Source organism: Lipophrys pholis (assembly GCF_963383615.2).
Source record: "Lipophrys pholis genome assembly, chromosome: 8".
Lineage (NCBI taxonomy): Eukaryota > Metazoa > Chordata > Actinopteri > Blenniiformes > Blenniidae > Lipophrys > Lipophrys pholis.
Window position 1 is genome coordinate 21,431,230 of NC_137630.1, and position 13,378 is coordinate 21,444,607.

Consider the following 13,378-nt stretch of genomic DNA (forward strand, 5'->3'; position numbering starts at 1 on the left):
ATTTTCCATTAATTTAAAGTGTTCTAGTCAATGATGATCACTTTAAGCTCATATGAACCAGATAACTATTGGAATTATCCCCAAATTACTCATTTACTGAAATTAAAGGTGAAAGAAATATTTTGCATGCATGATGATTTACAATAATTCCGTATAATATGATTTCTTCTTTTTTTTTTTTTTATTAAATTGACTGCCATAATACTTAGAAATTACAGTGGTTGATCATAATGAACTTTAACTGGACCTCGCCAAGGAGCTATATCAGGTAGTATACTGAGGATCTTTCTTAGTTGTAACACTATTCATTTTGAACATTTTCAGTTGAAAAACAACACACGGATGATAAAAAAAACAAAAAAAACAACAGTTTTAGTCAAATCTCCAATATTTTTGATTCAGGGTCCAAAAAGTGCTGAAATTTTGCTTTGCTTATTTTTGACCTGTTTTCAGATTTCCACTCCTGTTGGTCTCAGTTGGAATTACTGGGTTACCGCTGGTTAAGTAGTTATGTGCACCAATCACAATGGTATCGTGCTGCTAAATGCAGAGACGAAAGGTACACACACTTTATAACTGTAGATCTTTACCCTTCGAATGGTCTGATCTCTTTTCCCTGGACTTTTGCGCCCTCTGTCGCCTGCAAGACACACTTCAGGGTTAAATTCCCTTTCACTTCCTGATGGGTGCCAGTGAAAAGTGCATTTGGGCGTGAATGCAGCGTTGCACAAAACTCTGCAGTCCGTCCATGTGCTCTGATCTTAAGTCCTCCCCACTTGTTCGTGTGTTGTTCTGATGGATTGTCCAGCAGCACTGCGGCCAAGGTAACTGCATTATCCACTCCATATGTGTGTTGCATGTGTTTTTCCTGTTAACTGTGTATTTTAATCTGTGTACTCCCAGAAGCACCATGGACAAAGCGGCTGTGCTGGCTCATATCCTGAGGTCAAAGGGGAAATCAACAGTTGTTGGTGGAGCGCTGCCTGTCAGTGTGATCAGCAGTAATAAGTACATAGCTGGAGCTCAGGGGACAGAGGATGACTGGTCCTCAGTTGATGAAGCCATCCACACCGCTCTGGCTGGTGAGAACAGAGCTGTTGTCCTCGTAGGTGCAGAAGGATCTGGTAAAACCACTGCCTTGAAGAACATGGTTGTTGACTGGGCCAAAGGACAACGACTGCAAAGCTTTTCGCACGTGTTCTGTTTCCAGTTCAGTGAGTTAAGTTCCCTCCAGGGAGTGTTCTCCTTGGACACTTTGATCCAGCACCATCACAGTCACACTCCAGCAGCGTCTATCCAATCACTGCTGCAGGAGCCCGAGGGTGTGTTGTTCCTGTTTGATGGTCTCAGTGAGTACAAACACAGTCTGGACCCGTCCGTCCACATCCTGTGTTCTGACCCGAGCCAGGAAGCCTCGGTGTCCTGTCTAGTGGCCAGCCTTCTTCATGGATCACTGATGAAAGGAGCTGCCTTTGTGGTGGCAACAAGGCCGACTGAGTCTCTGGAGTTTCTCAGTGGTTCCCGGGTGGTGGAGGTTTTAGGGTTTCTGAAGCCCCAGAGGGAGGCTTACTTCAACGGCTTCTTTACGGATCCTGCTACGGCCAAGAAAGCCCTCGCTCATATGGAGCGAACGGTGGGGTTTTATGACTTCTCTACCTCTCCAAGATTTTGTTGGACAGTTTGTTCTGTTTACAAGTCTGTGCTTGATTCTGGAGCGGAGCTTCCGGAAACGTTGACTCAGCTCTTTGTAGAAATCCTGGTCCACCTGCTTCCTACGCTCTCACTAGGTGAGGCGTCCAACAGGGAGCTCGTCTTGGCGCTGGGCAAGATGGCGTCTCGTTGCTCTCTGGGCGCGTGTTCAGGTTCTGCCAAAGAGCAAATGGCTTCCTTTGGTCTTCAACAGTTTGTCACCTCGGTTGATGAATTTTTGGAATCAGACGGATGCGTCCTCTCCTTCCACACTCGACTCATTCAAGAGTTTATCTTGGCGATCTGTTTGCTTTTGGACAAGTCTGCCTATGATGGCCTGGAGAAAAGGCTGGCGGAGCACAGAAGAGGTTCAAAGTTTCTAGATTTCTTCTTGTCGGGACTTTCACAGCCACTTCAGCGCAGGCCACTGGAAATCCTGCTGGGGGAGTTCAACTCTGAGCAGATCGAGGAGTTCAAAAGCTGGTTTGAAAGCGACCTAAAGGCCACGCTGCAAGGATTTCACAAAGATGAGCACCACAGATGTTTCCATCTGCTTCATCAAGCTCAGAATGACAGCTTGGTGAAGGAGATTATCACCTCCTCGGCCCGAACAGCCATCAGCTACGGTGGCCTGAGCCTTCAGGACACTGTAGCTCTGAATTATGTCGTCACATGTCTTGGTGAGATGGAGACGTTGAATCTGTACAACACTCGGAATTTGAGTGAAGAGCCTGCACAGGTCCTGGCTCCAGCAATGAGTCATTCACATGTCATAAAGTGAGTCGACTTTAGAAAACGCATTTAAAAAAAAAAAAAAAAAAAAAAGACATAATCTTGACGCGTTTAGTATTGATCATGGGTAAGATTGTTTTGTTTGTGTCGTCCAGCTTGTCAAGCAGCTCACTGAGTGCTGGAGCTGTTTCACATCTGGCCTCAGCCCTCAGCAGAGGATTCACCCGAGAGCTCGACCTCTCTAATTCTCAACTCGGTGATGAGAAGTTGAAGATCCTGTGCTCCGGACTGAAAGACTGCAAACTGCACAAATTAAAGTATGAAGAACCAAGTTATCATTGTATTTGAAGAGGGTGTGTTTGTTTGTTTTTTTTGTTTGGTTTTTTAATTCCTCCCTCCACTCACCTTATCTTGACTTCAGTCTTCGAGGGTGCAGACTGACGGAGGCGAGTTGCGAGGATTTGGCCTCTGCGCTGAGCTCAAACATGTCCAAGCTGCGTGTGCTGCAAATCTTCTTCAACGAGCTCGGGGATGAAGGCTTCAGCAAACTGTGCAGAGCTCTGCATGGTCCTGCCTGCAAACTGGAGGAGCTCCAGTATCTACTTTTTTTTCTTCTCTCCTCTGTATTGTCATACTTTACATGTTTCTGTTCAAATCATTGGCTGTGAACTCTGAATAACTAACCTGATCTTTTAAATTTAAGGGTACAACGCTGCAACTTGAGCGCAGCGTCCATGAAGGCTTTATCAGCAGCTGTGTGTTCGGTTCAATCCCCGCTGAGGAAAGTCAATCTGACACAAAATCACATTGGTGACCGCGGGGTGGAGATTCTGTTCGAATCCCTGAAACACCAACATTGCAAACTACAAAGTCTCAAGTAAGATTTAGTTTGAAAGAACTGGTGGCATGTGAGTTTGTGTTTGACATAAATCAAAGGGATTTTGAGGACTGAGAGTGTGAAGCAGGGGTGTCGAACTTTATTCGCTCTCTGCTGATCTCTTACCTCAGTGTCTTCGATAACGAGGTCTCGGGTGTCTCGTGCCCTCACGTGAGGGAGGCCTTGATGTCAGAGCACTGCCGTCTGTCCGAGCTGGATCTGTCAGTGAACGATGTGGGACAGGAGGGGGCGCTGCAGCTTTGCCAGGCCCTCGGTCGACCTGGCTGTCCGGTGGAAAAACTTGGGTAAAAATCACCTGTATCAGCAGCAGTTTATCCTCTATGATAACTCATCATATTTCTCTGAGGTTTACTTTTTTTAAAATTTGGATAACAGTTATTATTGTGTGTTTTTCATGTTGTAGCTTGAGACGATGCAAGTTAACCGTGCCGGTCTTTAAGGAACTGGGCTCAGTGCTGAGAAGTGGGACGTGTGGACTCAAGTCTCTGACTGTTGGACTGAATAAAGTGGGGAACGGAGGGGTGAAGCATCTGTGGGATGCTCTTTTACATCCGGGCTGCCTGCTGGAAGAGCTGGAGTGAGCTGAGAACGTGTTTCATCACAATTGTATATTATATTAGTTTTAGTGGAAAGGCTTGGCTGAGGTGTATTTTTTTTGTCGTTGTATTTTTTGATAGTGTTGAAATGACGGGTTTGACGGACGCCTGTGTTGAAGACTTGTGTGCCGCAATAAGAGCCAGTGGAACGCTGAAGAGTGTGGAGCTGAGGAACAACTCACTGACCGACGCTTCTGTCCCCGCGCTGGTCCAAGTCATGCAGGACAGCCCCAACATGCTGGAAATGAAGTGAGCGCCACCCTTTTTGCTTCACTTCGAAAACAGCTTCCGCCTAACAGCCTGTTTCTTGTCGCCCAACTCTTTCAGCCTGAAGTACAACGACTTCAGTGAGGACGTCTTCGAAATGATGGAGGCGTGCGACAAGATAAGATACTGAAGAAGTCGGAGAGCGTCACAGCCGTCTTCTATGCTGCTATGTCCAATTCAGAGCCACGTTGTGGCTGACTGGATGAAGGGAGGTTACCCTCTGAACAGGTCGCAGTGTAAACACAGTAAACACTCTCTCTCTCTCTCTCACACATTCAAACATGTTTTTGGGAGTACCAGCTCATGTAAACTCCCCATCAAAAGGCACCCAGCCACACTTGAACCATGTGACATTATCATTGTGATCCAGGAGCAATACTGTGAGAAGTATGTATGTATGTATGTATGTGTTGTTTTGGTTTAAGACAGTTTATTGACCAAAAGGTGACTGTATTGTTGTTTCTTAAGATGCAAGCCTTTTAATTTTACAATTGTATCAAAGCATTTACTGTAATAATGATTTATTAGGACTTGAATAACATCACACAGCATTCAAAGAAATCACATTTTGTACTCAGGCTTTAAAAAAAAAATTGTGTTCACTGCATTGCATTTACTTTATCACACTGTAATTTACTTGGATGACATTACATTAGTATAGTGGTTAACACTCTTATTTAACATGATATTCCTGATGCGAGTCTGAGGCTGGGGGGGGGGGGGGGGGGGGGGGACTTTGCATGTTCTCCCTGAATCTTCTTCAGGTACTTGAGCGTTTGTCTCTGTTTGCCCTGAGTTGGACTGGCAACCAGGGTGTCGCCTCCCTTCTCCCAGCGACATCTGAGATCAGTTGATGAGCTGGACAAAGCAGTATAGAAGTTGAACGCATCAATTTGTTAGGTTTGCGTCAAATAACACCACATTCAAACTCTTCCGGTTTTCTATTCGGGGCTTCAATAAATAGGTTTCACTTTAATGTCTTGTAAAAACTTGGAATTCTCAATTTCAAATATAACTTTACCTTATTGCACTATTGTCATTGCTTGCATGAAATGCTGCTTTCCCTACTACTGAAAACAATGTAATCACCACTGTTGACTTCTTAATCTGCTTTAATATCTATGTATGCTTGGTTACTAAGGCAGTGGACAAACCTGGTGCTGACTCATGTTCTGAGATCAAACTCCGTGTGATAAACAGTAATAAATACATGCCGCCGCTCTCTGAAGCCCAGGTGACAGGACGGCGGCCTCATTCGCTCTTGTACCACGATCCTCTCCTCGGTAAGCTGCTCTCGTATATCCACTCCAATATTTAGGGAGCTAAATGCTTTGAACGCGTCACTCTCCTTGCAGACTGAGTGAACGTAATCAGTTTCACACTACAGCTTCAAGGAGCCCAAATTCTGGAGCCTTAATAATATTAACTCACTTCAGCTTATAAAGTTTTGAAAGTATTTTTTTTTTTTTAGACACAAGAATAAATAAAATACTGATTACACACATGGCTAATTATTGAAAATGCAGCACCAGGCCTGTGGCTATGAATACTGACAAACTAACATGAAATCTGAGCGACTGAAGCTCGTTTTCCCCTTTTTGTCTTTCTCACTTAAGATTCAAACACCATCTTCTGTCCCCTCACCTGCTCTGAGGTCCCTCTCGATTGGTCATATGTTTATCAGGATGGTCAGTGGTCCGGTCTCACCTCACTAACTAGTATGAGTGCGACACTCGGCAGTAAAGTCAAATCAAAAGTAGGGCTGTGAGTGATCGTCTCTGTTTGACCCTTGAGCTGGATAAAATACAAATTACCACATGTTTGTCCCCAAATACTTTTAATAAAAAAAAGAAAAAAAAATCTTTGGGCTGTTTCTTTGTCATTTGGATGCGCTCATGGAAGAGAAAACAGCACATTCAGTTTTAGAAATTCGTTTTTTTTTGTATCACAGCATGAAAATATATATTACTCATTTTCATGTAGACTTTATTTACATTAATTATGCAGCTACAAAACAGGCAGATACGCATTTCTTTATAGTCCACACACACACACACACACACACACACACACACACACACACACACACACACACACACACACACACACACACACACACACACACACACACACACACACACACACACACACACACACACACTTTTCCATCTACTTCTGTGGGCTAAACGCAAGTGTAAACTTCACACTGTAAACTTGACTCTGAGATTTTTGCCAAGTCTGTACGCCACGTTCACTTCCCCTTCATCCACGTCCGCTTTCCTTTCCGACGAGCCTCCCGCCCCACTGGGAGAAAATGTCCCTTCATGGCTCTCAGTGGTCATGAGTTGCTCCGTTAAGGTTGCTGGTGTGATTGCTGTCCTTGTTTAAGGTCTGATTGGAGTTTTTGCCGCCGGTGGAGTAACTCTCCTCATCTGAGCTGCTCTCGATGTCACTGCGGTCGTCTTTCGACACCTGGAGGGGAAAAAACAAAAACAACAACACCCAAATCAGGATCAGGCTGTTGACAAACTCTGCTACTTGAACTAAACACAGTAAACACATTTGATAGGAGCATCAGTTTTGCATGTTCTTTGGATCCAAAAGCTAAACACTTATTTTCATTACATAAATATACTGTAAATATCTGCCAGCACTCCAGTAGATGCACTTCCTTTAGTCAAGCTGCTTATTGGGACTGCCAGAGTCTGTATGTCTGCAGAGGAGAGACAGTATTTGTACACAGTTACTCTACTCCAGTAGATTTGTTGGGCATCTGTACATTACGATAAATTTTTATGGTACGTTTTTAGTTTATCTCCTGACATTTGGAGACAAATATGTCAACTTTGTCCTCTTTCCACTCTTAAAACTGCTCATTGCTTCTTCTAAAAGACAATTCAGAGTAGCCGTGGACTTACTCACTTTCATTTAAGTAGTAAAGTCGGTCTTTTGTTTTACTCTGTATTTCTACTATTCAAGTACATTTGCTACGTCTGAAAGTCTGTACTTGCACTCATCAGCCACGACATTAGGTACACCTGTTCAATTCTAGAAAAATGGAATCGGTCATATGACAACAACCAAAGACTATTTGACATTATCCCGATCAAGACGACCTGCTGAAGGTCAAACTGAGATTTAAGTGAGTTTTAATATGAAGGGTTGTTGCAGTACAAGTATTTCACAAACTGCTGAGGACTTTGGAAACAACTTGAGATAAGAATGGCACAATCTCTGCCTTCTTCCCAAAAAAAAAACCCTCCTTAAAACTCAAATTCCTTTTTAAGTTATGGCATCTTTTAATTTCCTTCTTATCTGCCCTGATGACATTACAATGAATCCAATCTGTTTGTTTCACTTTGTGAAACATTGTTTTTAGTTAATGCTCCATAGATAGAAGTTGATGATGACAGAGGTCGGACTGAAAAACACTGACTAAAATAAATACTTGTTAGGTTTGCAGTCGACCAATTCCCAACATGCAGACGTACTACAGCAGCGGAAGACCACCCCAGGATCAGCACTGTCAGATAAGAACTAAATACTGAGGCTATAAAATACACAAACTCACCAAAACCGCACTATTAATAGTTGGGAAAACTCTGGCTGCTCTGGTAACTATTGATTTTGCAGTGTCCTTCAAACGAGCGAGTCTAAACGTGTCCTTAACGTTGTGGTTATTCCTTTCTTTTTCCTCCACATCTTGACCAACAGATACTGACCTCCCTCGACAAACACCCACAGACCCCCAGACTTACTTTGCCCTTGAAAATGGCCTTGATAGCAATGCGAGCGATGAGGTAGAACCAGATGATGTGAAGAGTCTGCAGGACCAGCAGCAGCCCGTTAAAGAGCCACCAGGAGTGATACGGCCCGACGATCTCCCAGCTCTCAATCAGGACGCTGTAAATTATCCTACAAACACACACACACACCAGTATATTAACACTTGTTTGTTTGTCAGGTGAGTAAAAATGGCTGCCAACAGTGAGAAACGCAACATGCCATGTGATTTGTCTCACCAGAAGGGAAAGATGACCAGGCGAGTGATGAAAAAGCTTATGCTGAACACCACAAACAGGCCGTCACATAGCCTCTGGTACTTGGCATAGTTGGCCAGCTTGGCTGCCTTGAGGAACGAATAAGGCATTAATCATTCACTACAACAAAATAAGAATGATCTCTGTGTCGCAATGTGTAAGCTCATTCTACGAAACAGCAACTCAGCACACCGTCTTATCACCGCCATGTTGAGCTGTGTTACACTTATATTTTCAGCAACAATGTGCCTCGAACAAACACTTCCAAAGAGAAAAGGTCTGAACCACAGTTTTCTTTACCTCGAGGAAGATGTCGGATGCGTCGTGCACACACATGACCAAAGTGCCAGCTCTTAGCATGTTGTTAGCGTACGAGAAAGTGATGAGGATTATGGTGGCCAGGTGGTGGACGAGCATGATCATGAAATCCTATGAAATGAAATGGGTCACACGAAGGAGTTGGTGACAGGACACTCATGTTACAACCACATAAAAGCCAAATACACAATGGGAATCCTCATGGCGACTCTTTGGAGCCTTTGTGTTGTCCCATGGCCTGTCAGGGACAACACACGCTTGTGTAAACACTGGGATGCGACGCGATATGCACACATGTGTGCGTCACATGATAATTAACGGCTTTGCTTATGCACACAATCATTTCAACCCGTCCGACACCAGCAACATGTTACCGTCTCACCTGCTTGTGCAATGCACGCCATCACAAAGCTTTTTGTTATATTCTAGATCAGTGAAGAATAGAATAGTCAGTAGAAGAAGAAAAACAAACAAAAAAACAAAAACTTACCTTGCGTTTAATATCTATGAACTGGGAAAACATGAGAGACCAATAGAAAGCCAACTCAGCCACGTAGTGGATGTACTGTTCAGGAGTCTGGTGCTTTGAAAGGAAATGACACGAGAACATCTTTAACCAACATGCAAACACTTCAATCGCCGACATTATAAAGCTGAACCGTGGTGTATCCAAGCTGCTGAATATGAGGCTTTTTAATTATATCGACGTGAAAGATTCACCTGAAAAGGGAAGTTGTACCAACACCGTCTCGTGTCCCACGTCCAAGGTGACTGTCGAAAACAGACAAACAGTCCAAGTGATTAAAAACATTGAATGCATCAAAACATGTGACGTGTTCAATAAGGTCTAAGGCAGAAGAAAACATACTGGAGTCCAGCTCAGCTTACCTTCCATAAATGAGAAACGCCGTACACAAAAATGGCCAGGTAAAATGTGAATCGCCACCTGAAGTGGAAAAAAAAAAGAAGGTGAAAAATGATATTCTCCAGGAAGACTGAAAGCTGCACTTTGGTGATCGGAACATCAAACGTCAACAGATCAATTTACATGCCACTAATTTGACTGATGGAATAAAGTTTGTATTAAGAATTTTGTTGTAAGCCAGCACACCGGGTGGATATTTCCAGTGAGAACGTCAAAAACGATCAACCTTTTCCAGGGGGAGTGACCATATTTAGTAACTTTCACATTTATTTCCATTTCGTTCAAACTGAGAATCAAAAATAATCGATGGTCCAAAAGCACATGGTTAAGAATTAATACTGCTCGACGAGAAAGTTCTTTTTAATCTCTTCCTCACAGTCGGACCACCTGATCAACACATTCACTAAAATGATGGGTGCAGTCCGTTTGACGACTTTCCTGAGGTAGAAGGAGGTCTTGCAGAGGTGTTTGAGGTGGGTGTCAAAGGCGAGTTGGGGATCCATGTTAACACCCAGGTTGGTGACGGATGTGGAGAAGAAGGTGTGTCAAACATGTCCTGCACTCCGGCTTACTCAGACATGCATGGGGGGCACTACTTGTGCAAAATACACAATAAATTCAAGTAAGGAGGTAATCAGAAGTGAGAATCCCATAATGACAGAGATTAGATCTTTTCAAATGGTCAATTTAATGCTGTTCAACATCTACAAATGTCACATAAAGAAGTTGATTTACCCCAACTTTACAGTCTCAAAGTGATAAGATATCCTTTACTCAACCTTCTATAAGGTGGAAGTCTGTACACGATTAAAGCCATTTGGAATTTTAGTGAAATAATAGATTTTTTTTTTTGTGAAAGAAACTTTGTATTAAATTATTCTTGATATTTTAAAATGTTTTAGTTTTTGCATTTCTCCAACCCTGTGTGTTACTTTAGTTTTCATACCAGTTTGCAGTGAAATGAATCATGATTGCAAACTAAACGGCTCAAACAGCACAGAATCTGTGCGTGTTCAGTTCGCCTCCGTCAAAACAGACGATAAAAAGATTTAAGATCACAGAGAGAAAGCGTCGGTTGAAGCTGATGTTTGCAACAGGAACAACTGGTCGCTTGAACCAGACCAACCGGATGTGAGGATAGACTCACCAGCGACACATTCCCCATCAAAGCCTGGAGAAAAAGTGATGCAGAAGAAACACGTTCATCTGTCGTCTGCACCTGTTTGTCTGACTTAAGCTGGAAATAATCCCAGCTGACATTAAGTGAAGGGCAGGTCTACCACAAAGCTGACACACATTCACATGTGAAGAGAAATGTGGGGTGATCTTAGATAAAACTACACATATACAGTTCTTTTTTTTTTTTTAACCTACACCTTTTGACCTTTCATTCCTGAGGTGAAATTAGTAGCTATACCTTTAACTTTACTATAACCACCTGTTCTAAGAGGACGTCTCAGAGCCTGCACTGCATTTCCAATCGTGAAATCCACTTTCTGTTTTTAACGCCATCGTCTGAAATCGGGCTAATCGAAGAATTTGTGTACTTTCGACACTTCCAGCATTCAAACAACACGACAGGAAGTACTTACGAGCTCTCACAGAACTTTTTCAGCGTACTGGGCCTGTCCTGGTTGCGACGTACGCGAAACCATCTCTGTATCTTCCGGACATCCCAGTCCAGCTGTTTGGAGAGTCCCTCGAGTTGACTGGTGTCGGGACACTTAGGACGACAAGATCACAGGATGACGTACATTTTCCAGAGCTTGCACAACCACAACAAAAATACGAGGTGGGCCCCTCAAGACATCGCGAGGCATTTAACTGAGCATATGATTAAGCCCGTGTGGCGGCGTGCTTCGAAGCGTCGACAGCAGTGCTGCAGCGCGTACAGGAACATGTAATGAAGGGCAGAACAAACACGGGCCTTGTGTACCGTTTTGGACCGATAGAGCCTCTCCAGAGCAGCATTGGGTTGAGCTTGCCGAGGCACTCCCGCTTGAATCTGAAGTATGTGGGCACAGGGTTTGGCCACTAGCCTGTATACACAGGCCCGAGGGGCAAAAAAAAAAAAAAAAAAGAGAGAGAGAGGGTAGGGACACAGAGATGGCGTGGTATTAAAAGGTAGCATTGAGGCATGTACAGCAAAATGTTTTAACGGAATACAGTGCAGACTCTTAACCGAAACTAGCACAGGCTTTTCCATCACTGACAGCAAAACGGTTGACGTTTCAGTTTATCCACAAAGTTCTGTGTTTGACATACGCGAGTGTGTTTGTCTAAGAGGGAGGGACGGCGAGCACAATAGATGCTAGAGGAGAGGCCGAGCCGAGGAAGGAGGAATCCCGGGGAATGTAGCACCTAGTCTAAACAGAGCATGATGCCTTGTCATGTGAGAGTAGGGAGGACAGAGTATGGGGAGGGACGCCTCCAAACCAAAATGTGTGTCACAAGATAATCTGGTAGGGCTGACCACTGCTCCAGCCTAACTACCCCTCCTTCATCTGGAAGACTTTTTTTTTTTTCTCCCCTTAAATGGAGCTACTCTTCAGAGTTTGCAGACTTTTGTGCAACCCCTAATTTAGCTGTGGAGGGATGTGTGTGTGTGTGTGTGTGTGTGTGTGTGTGTGTGTGTGTGTGTGTGTGTGTGTGTGTGTGTGTGTGTGTGTGTGTGTGTGTGTAGGACTGGTTTGAATCTCCTGATCACACACTGTTCTGCAATCCACTGATCCACGTTAAACAGGATAGATTTTTTTCTGCAGGGTTTGCATGAGAAGGTGAAGCAGTGGAGTCAGTTGGAGTTGGAGTGTGTGTGTGTGTGCCATCACCTCACAGGAATGTTAACTCGGTTAAAGTCAATCATTGCATTGTTACGCCTCACATTTACCCCCATTTCAAAAGGAGGTGGACTATAATTAGAGAGAAGAGGCGTGTGGCCGGATAGCGAACCAGTAATTCCACAAAGAGATTCTTGCAGCGTGTGTATTTTTTTTGTTTTAAACAAAGATTCACTCCTGCTTCTTCAAGTGCCATGTTTAATACAAGTTCCCGTTTTGTGTGTGACGCTGCCTCTTCCTCCTTTCCTCACGAGTTGCAGCATGAGCCTGGAAAACGCACGGAAATTAAAAAAAAAAAAAAAAGGGAAAAAAAAAAAAAAAAAAACTACTGTGGATAGAAAGTTACCTCTCGAAAAGTAGCCTCAGCAGAAAAACCCCCACAGCCAGCGGCAGGGCGTAAAGTATGTGCCTGAGCCGGGGGTACTCCACTCCAGGTGGCGGATGCTCCAGGTCCGCCCACGAAACATTCTCGGGAAGCCAGAATCTGTCGCTCCAAACCCAGGCCCAGATCCAGGAAGACATCAGGCAGCGGGGTGGGGGAGGCGCTCGGACTCCGCTCGCGAAGGTAAACCGTGACGGACGACTGTGGGGTTTGTTTGTGGTGGTTTGAGTTCAAGTGAGAGGAAACTTTGCCCCCACCTCCTCCCGCAGCGCGAGCATCACTTCTGGTTCCTCTGAGTCAACCGTACGGACACGTTACACCGCTCGACGGGAAACACCCACAGCTAAGAAAACACCCATAGCAGTACGAGTCTACAAAGCACCCATAACAGAGTCTAAAAAAACACCCACAGCAGTACGAGTCTACAAAACACCCATAACAGAGTCTAAAAAAACACCCACAGCAGTACGAGTCTACAAAACACCCATAACAGAGTCTAAAAAAACACCCACAGCAGTACGAGTCTACAAAACACCCATAACAGAGTCTAAAAAAACACCCACAGCAGCACGAGTCTACAAAACACCCATAACAGAGTCTAAAAAAACACCCACAGCAGTACGAGTCTACAAAACACCCATAACAGAGTCTAAAAAAACACCCACAGCAGCACGAGTCTACAAAACACCCATAA

The 13,378-nt window shown here is 44.1% G+C and overlaps 2 protein-coding genes across 2 annotated transcripts; one reads left to right on the top strand and one right to left on the bottom strand.

The window, feature by feature from the left end:
• The first annotated feature begins 691 nt into the window (after positions 1-691).
• LOC308113408 (NACHT, LRR and PYD domains-containing protein 14) lies at positions 692-6,021 on the top strand. Its single transcript, XM_080469684.1, has 9 exons — positions 692-824; positions 904-2,466; positions 2,577-2,738; positions 2,843-3,016; positions 3,125-3,298; positions 3,430-3,603; positions 3,723-3,896; positions 3,997-4,164; positions 4,243-6,021. The coding sequence occupies exons 1-9, from the start codon at positions 796-798 to the stop codon at positions 4,310-4,312; spliced, it is 2,688 nt and encodes an 895-aa protein (XP_080325810.1). The 5' UTR covers positions 692-795; the 3' UTR covers positions 4,313-6,021.
• LOC308113409 (ceramide synthase 5-like) lies at positions 6,005-13,049 on the bottom strand. Its single transcript, XM_080469685.1, has 10 exons — positions 12,649-13,049; positions 11,402-11,504; positions 11,058-11,188; positions 9,429-9,486; positions 9,261-9,311; positions 9,031-9,123; positions 8,523-8,651; positions 8,205-8,311; positions 7,941-8,097; positions 6,005-6,654 (listed from the first exon to the last, which is right to left on the bottom strand). Exons 1-10 carry the CDS (start codon positions 12,822-12,824, stop codon positions 6,514-6,516), a joined length of 1,146 nt encoding a protein of 381 aa, XP_080325811.1. The 5' UTR covers positions 12,825-13,049; the 3' UTR covers positions 6,005-6,513.
• Positions 13,050-13,378: the final 329 nt, after the last annotated feature.

What these genes read in the sequence shown, in the direction of transcription:
- LOC308113408 (XM_080469684.1), top strand. Translation starts at nt 796, where the DNA reads ATGGATTGTCCAGCAGCACTGCGGCCAAG. An exon ending in TGCAAACTGCACAAATTAAA is followed by an intron (nt 2,739 to 2,842) that starts GTATGAAGAACC and finishes TCTTGACTTCAG; the next exon opens with TCTTCGAGGGTGCAGACTGA. An exon ending in TGCAAACTGGAGGAGCTCCA is followed by an intron (nt 3,017 to 3,124) that starts GTATCTACTTTT and finishes TTTAAATTTAAG; the next exon opens with GGTACAACGCTGCAACTTGA.
- LOC308113409 (XM_080469685.1), bottom strand. Translation starts at nt 12,824, where the DNA reads ATGTCTTCCTGGATCTGGGCCTGGGTTTGGAGCGACAGATTCTGGCTT. An exon ending in GGCTCTATCGGTCCAAAACG is followed by an intron (nt 11,189 to 11,401) that starts GTACACAAGGCC and finishes TGTCGTCCTAAG; the next exon opens with TGTCCCGACACCAGTCAACT. An exon ending in GCGTTTCTCATTTATGGAAG is followed by an intron (nt 9,312 to 9,428) that starts GTAAGCTGAGCT and finishes TGTTTTCGACAG; the next exon opens with TCACCTTGGACGTGGGACAC.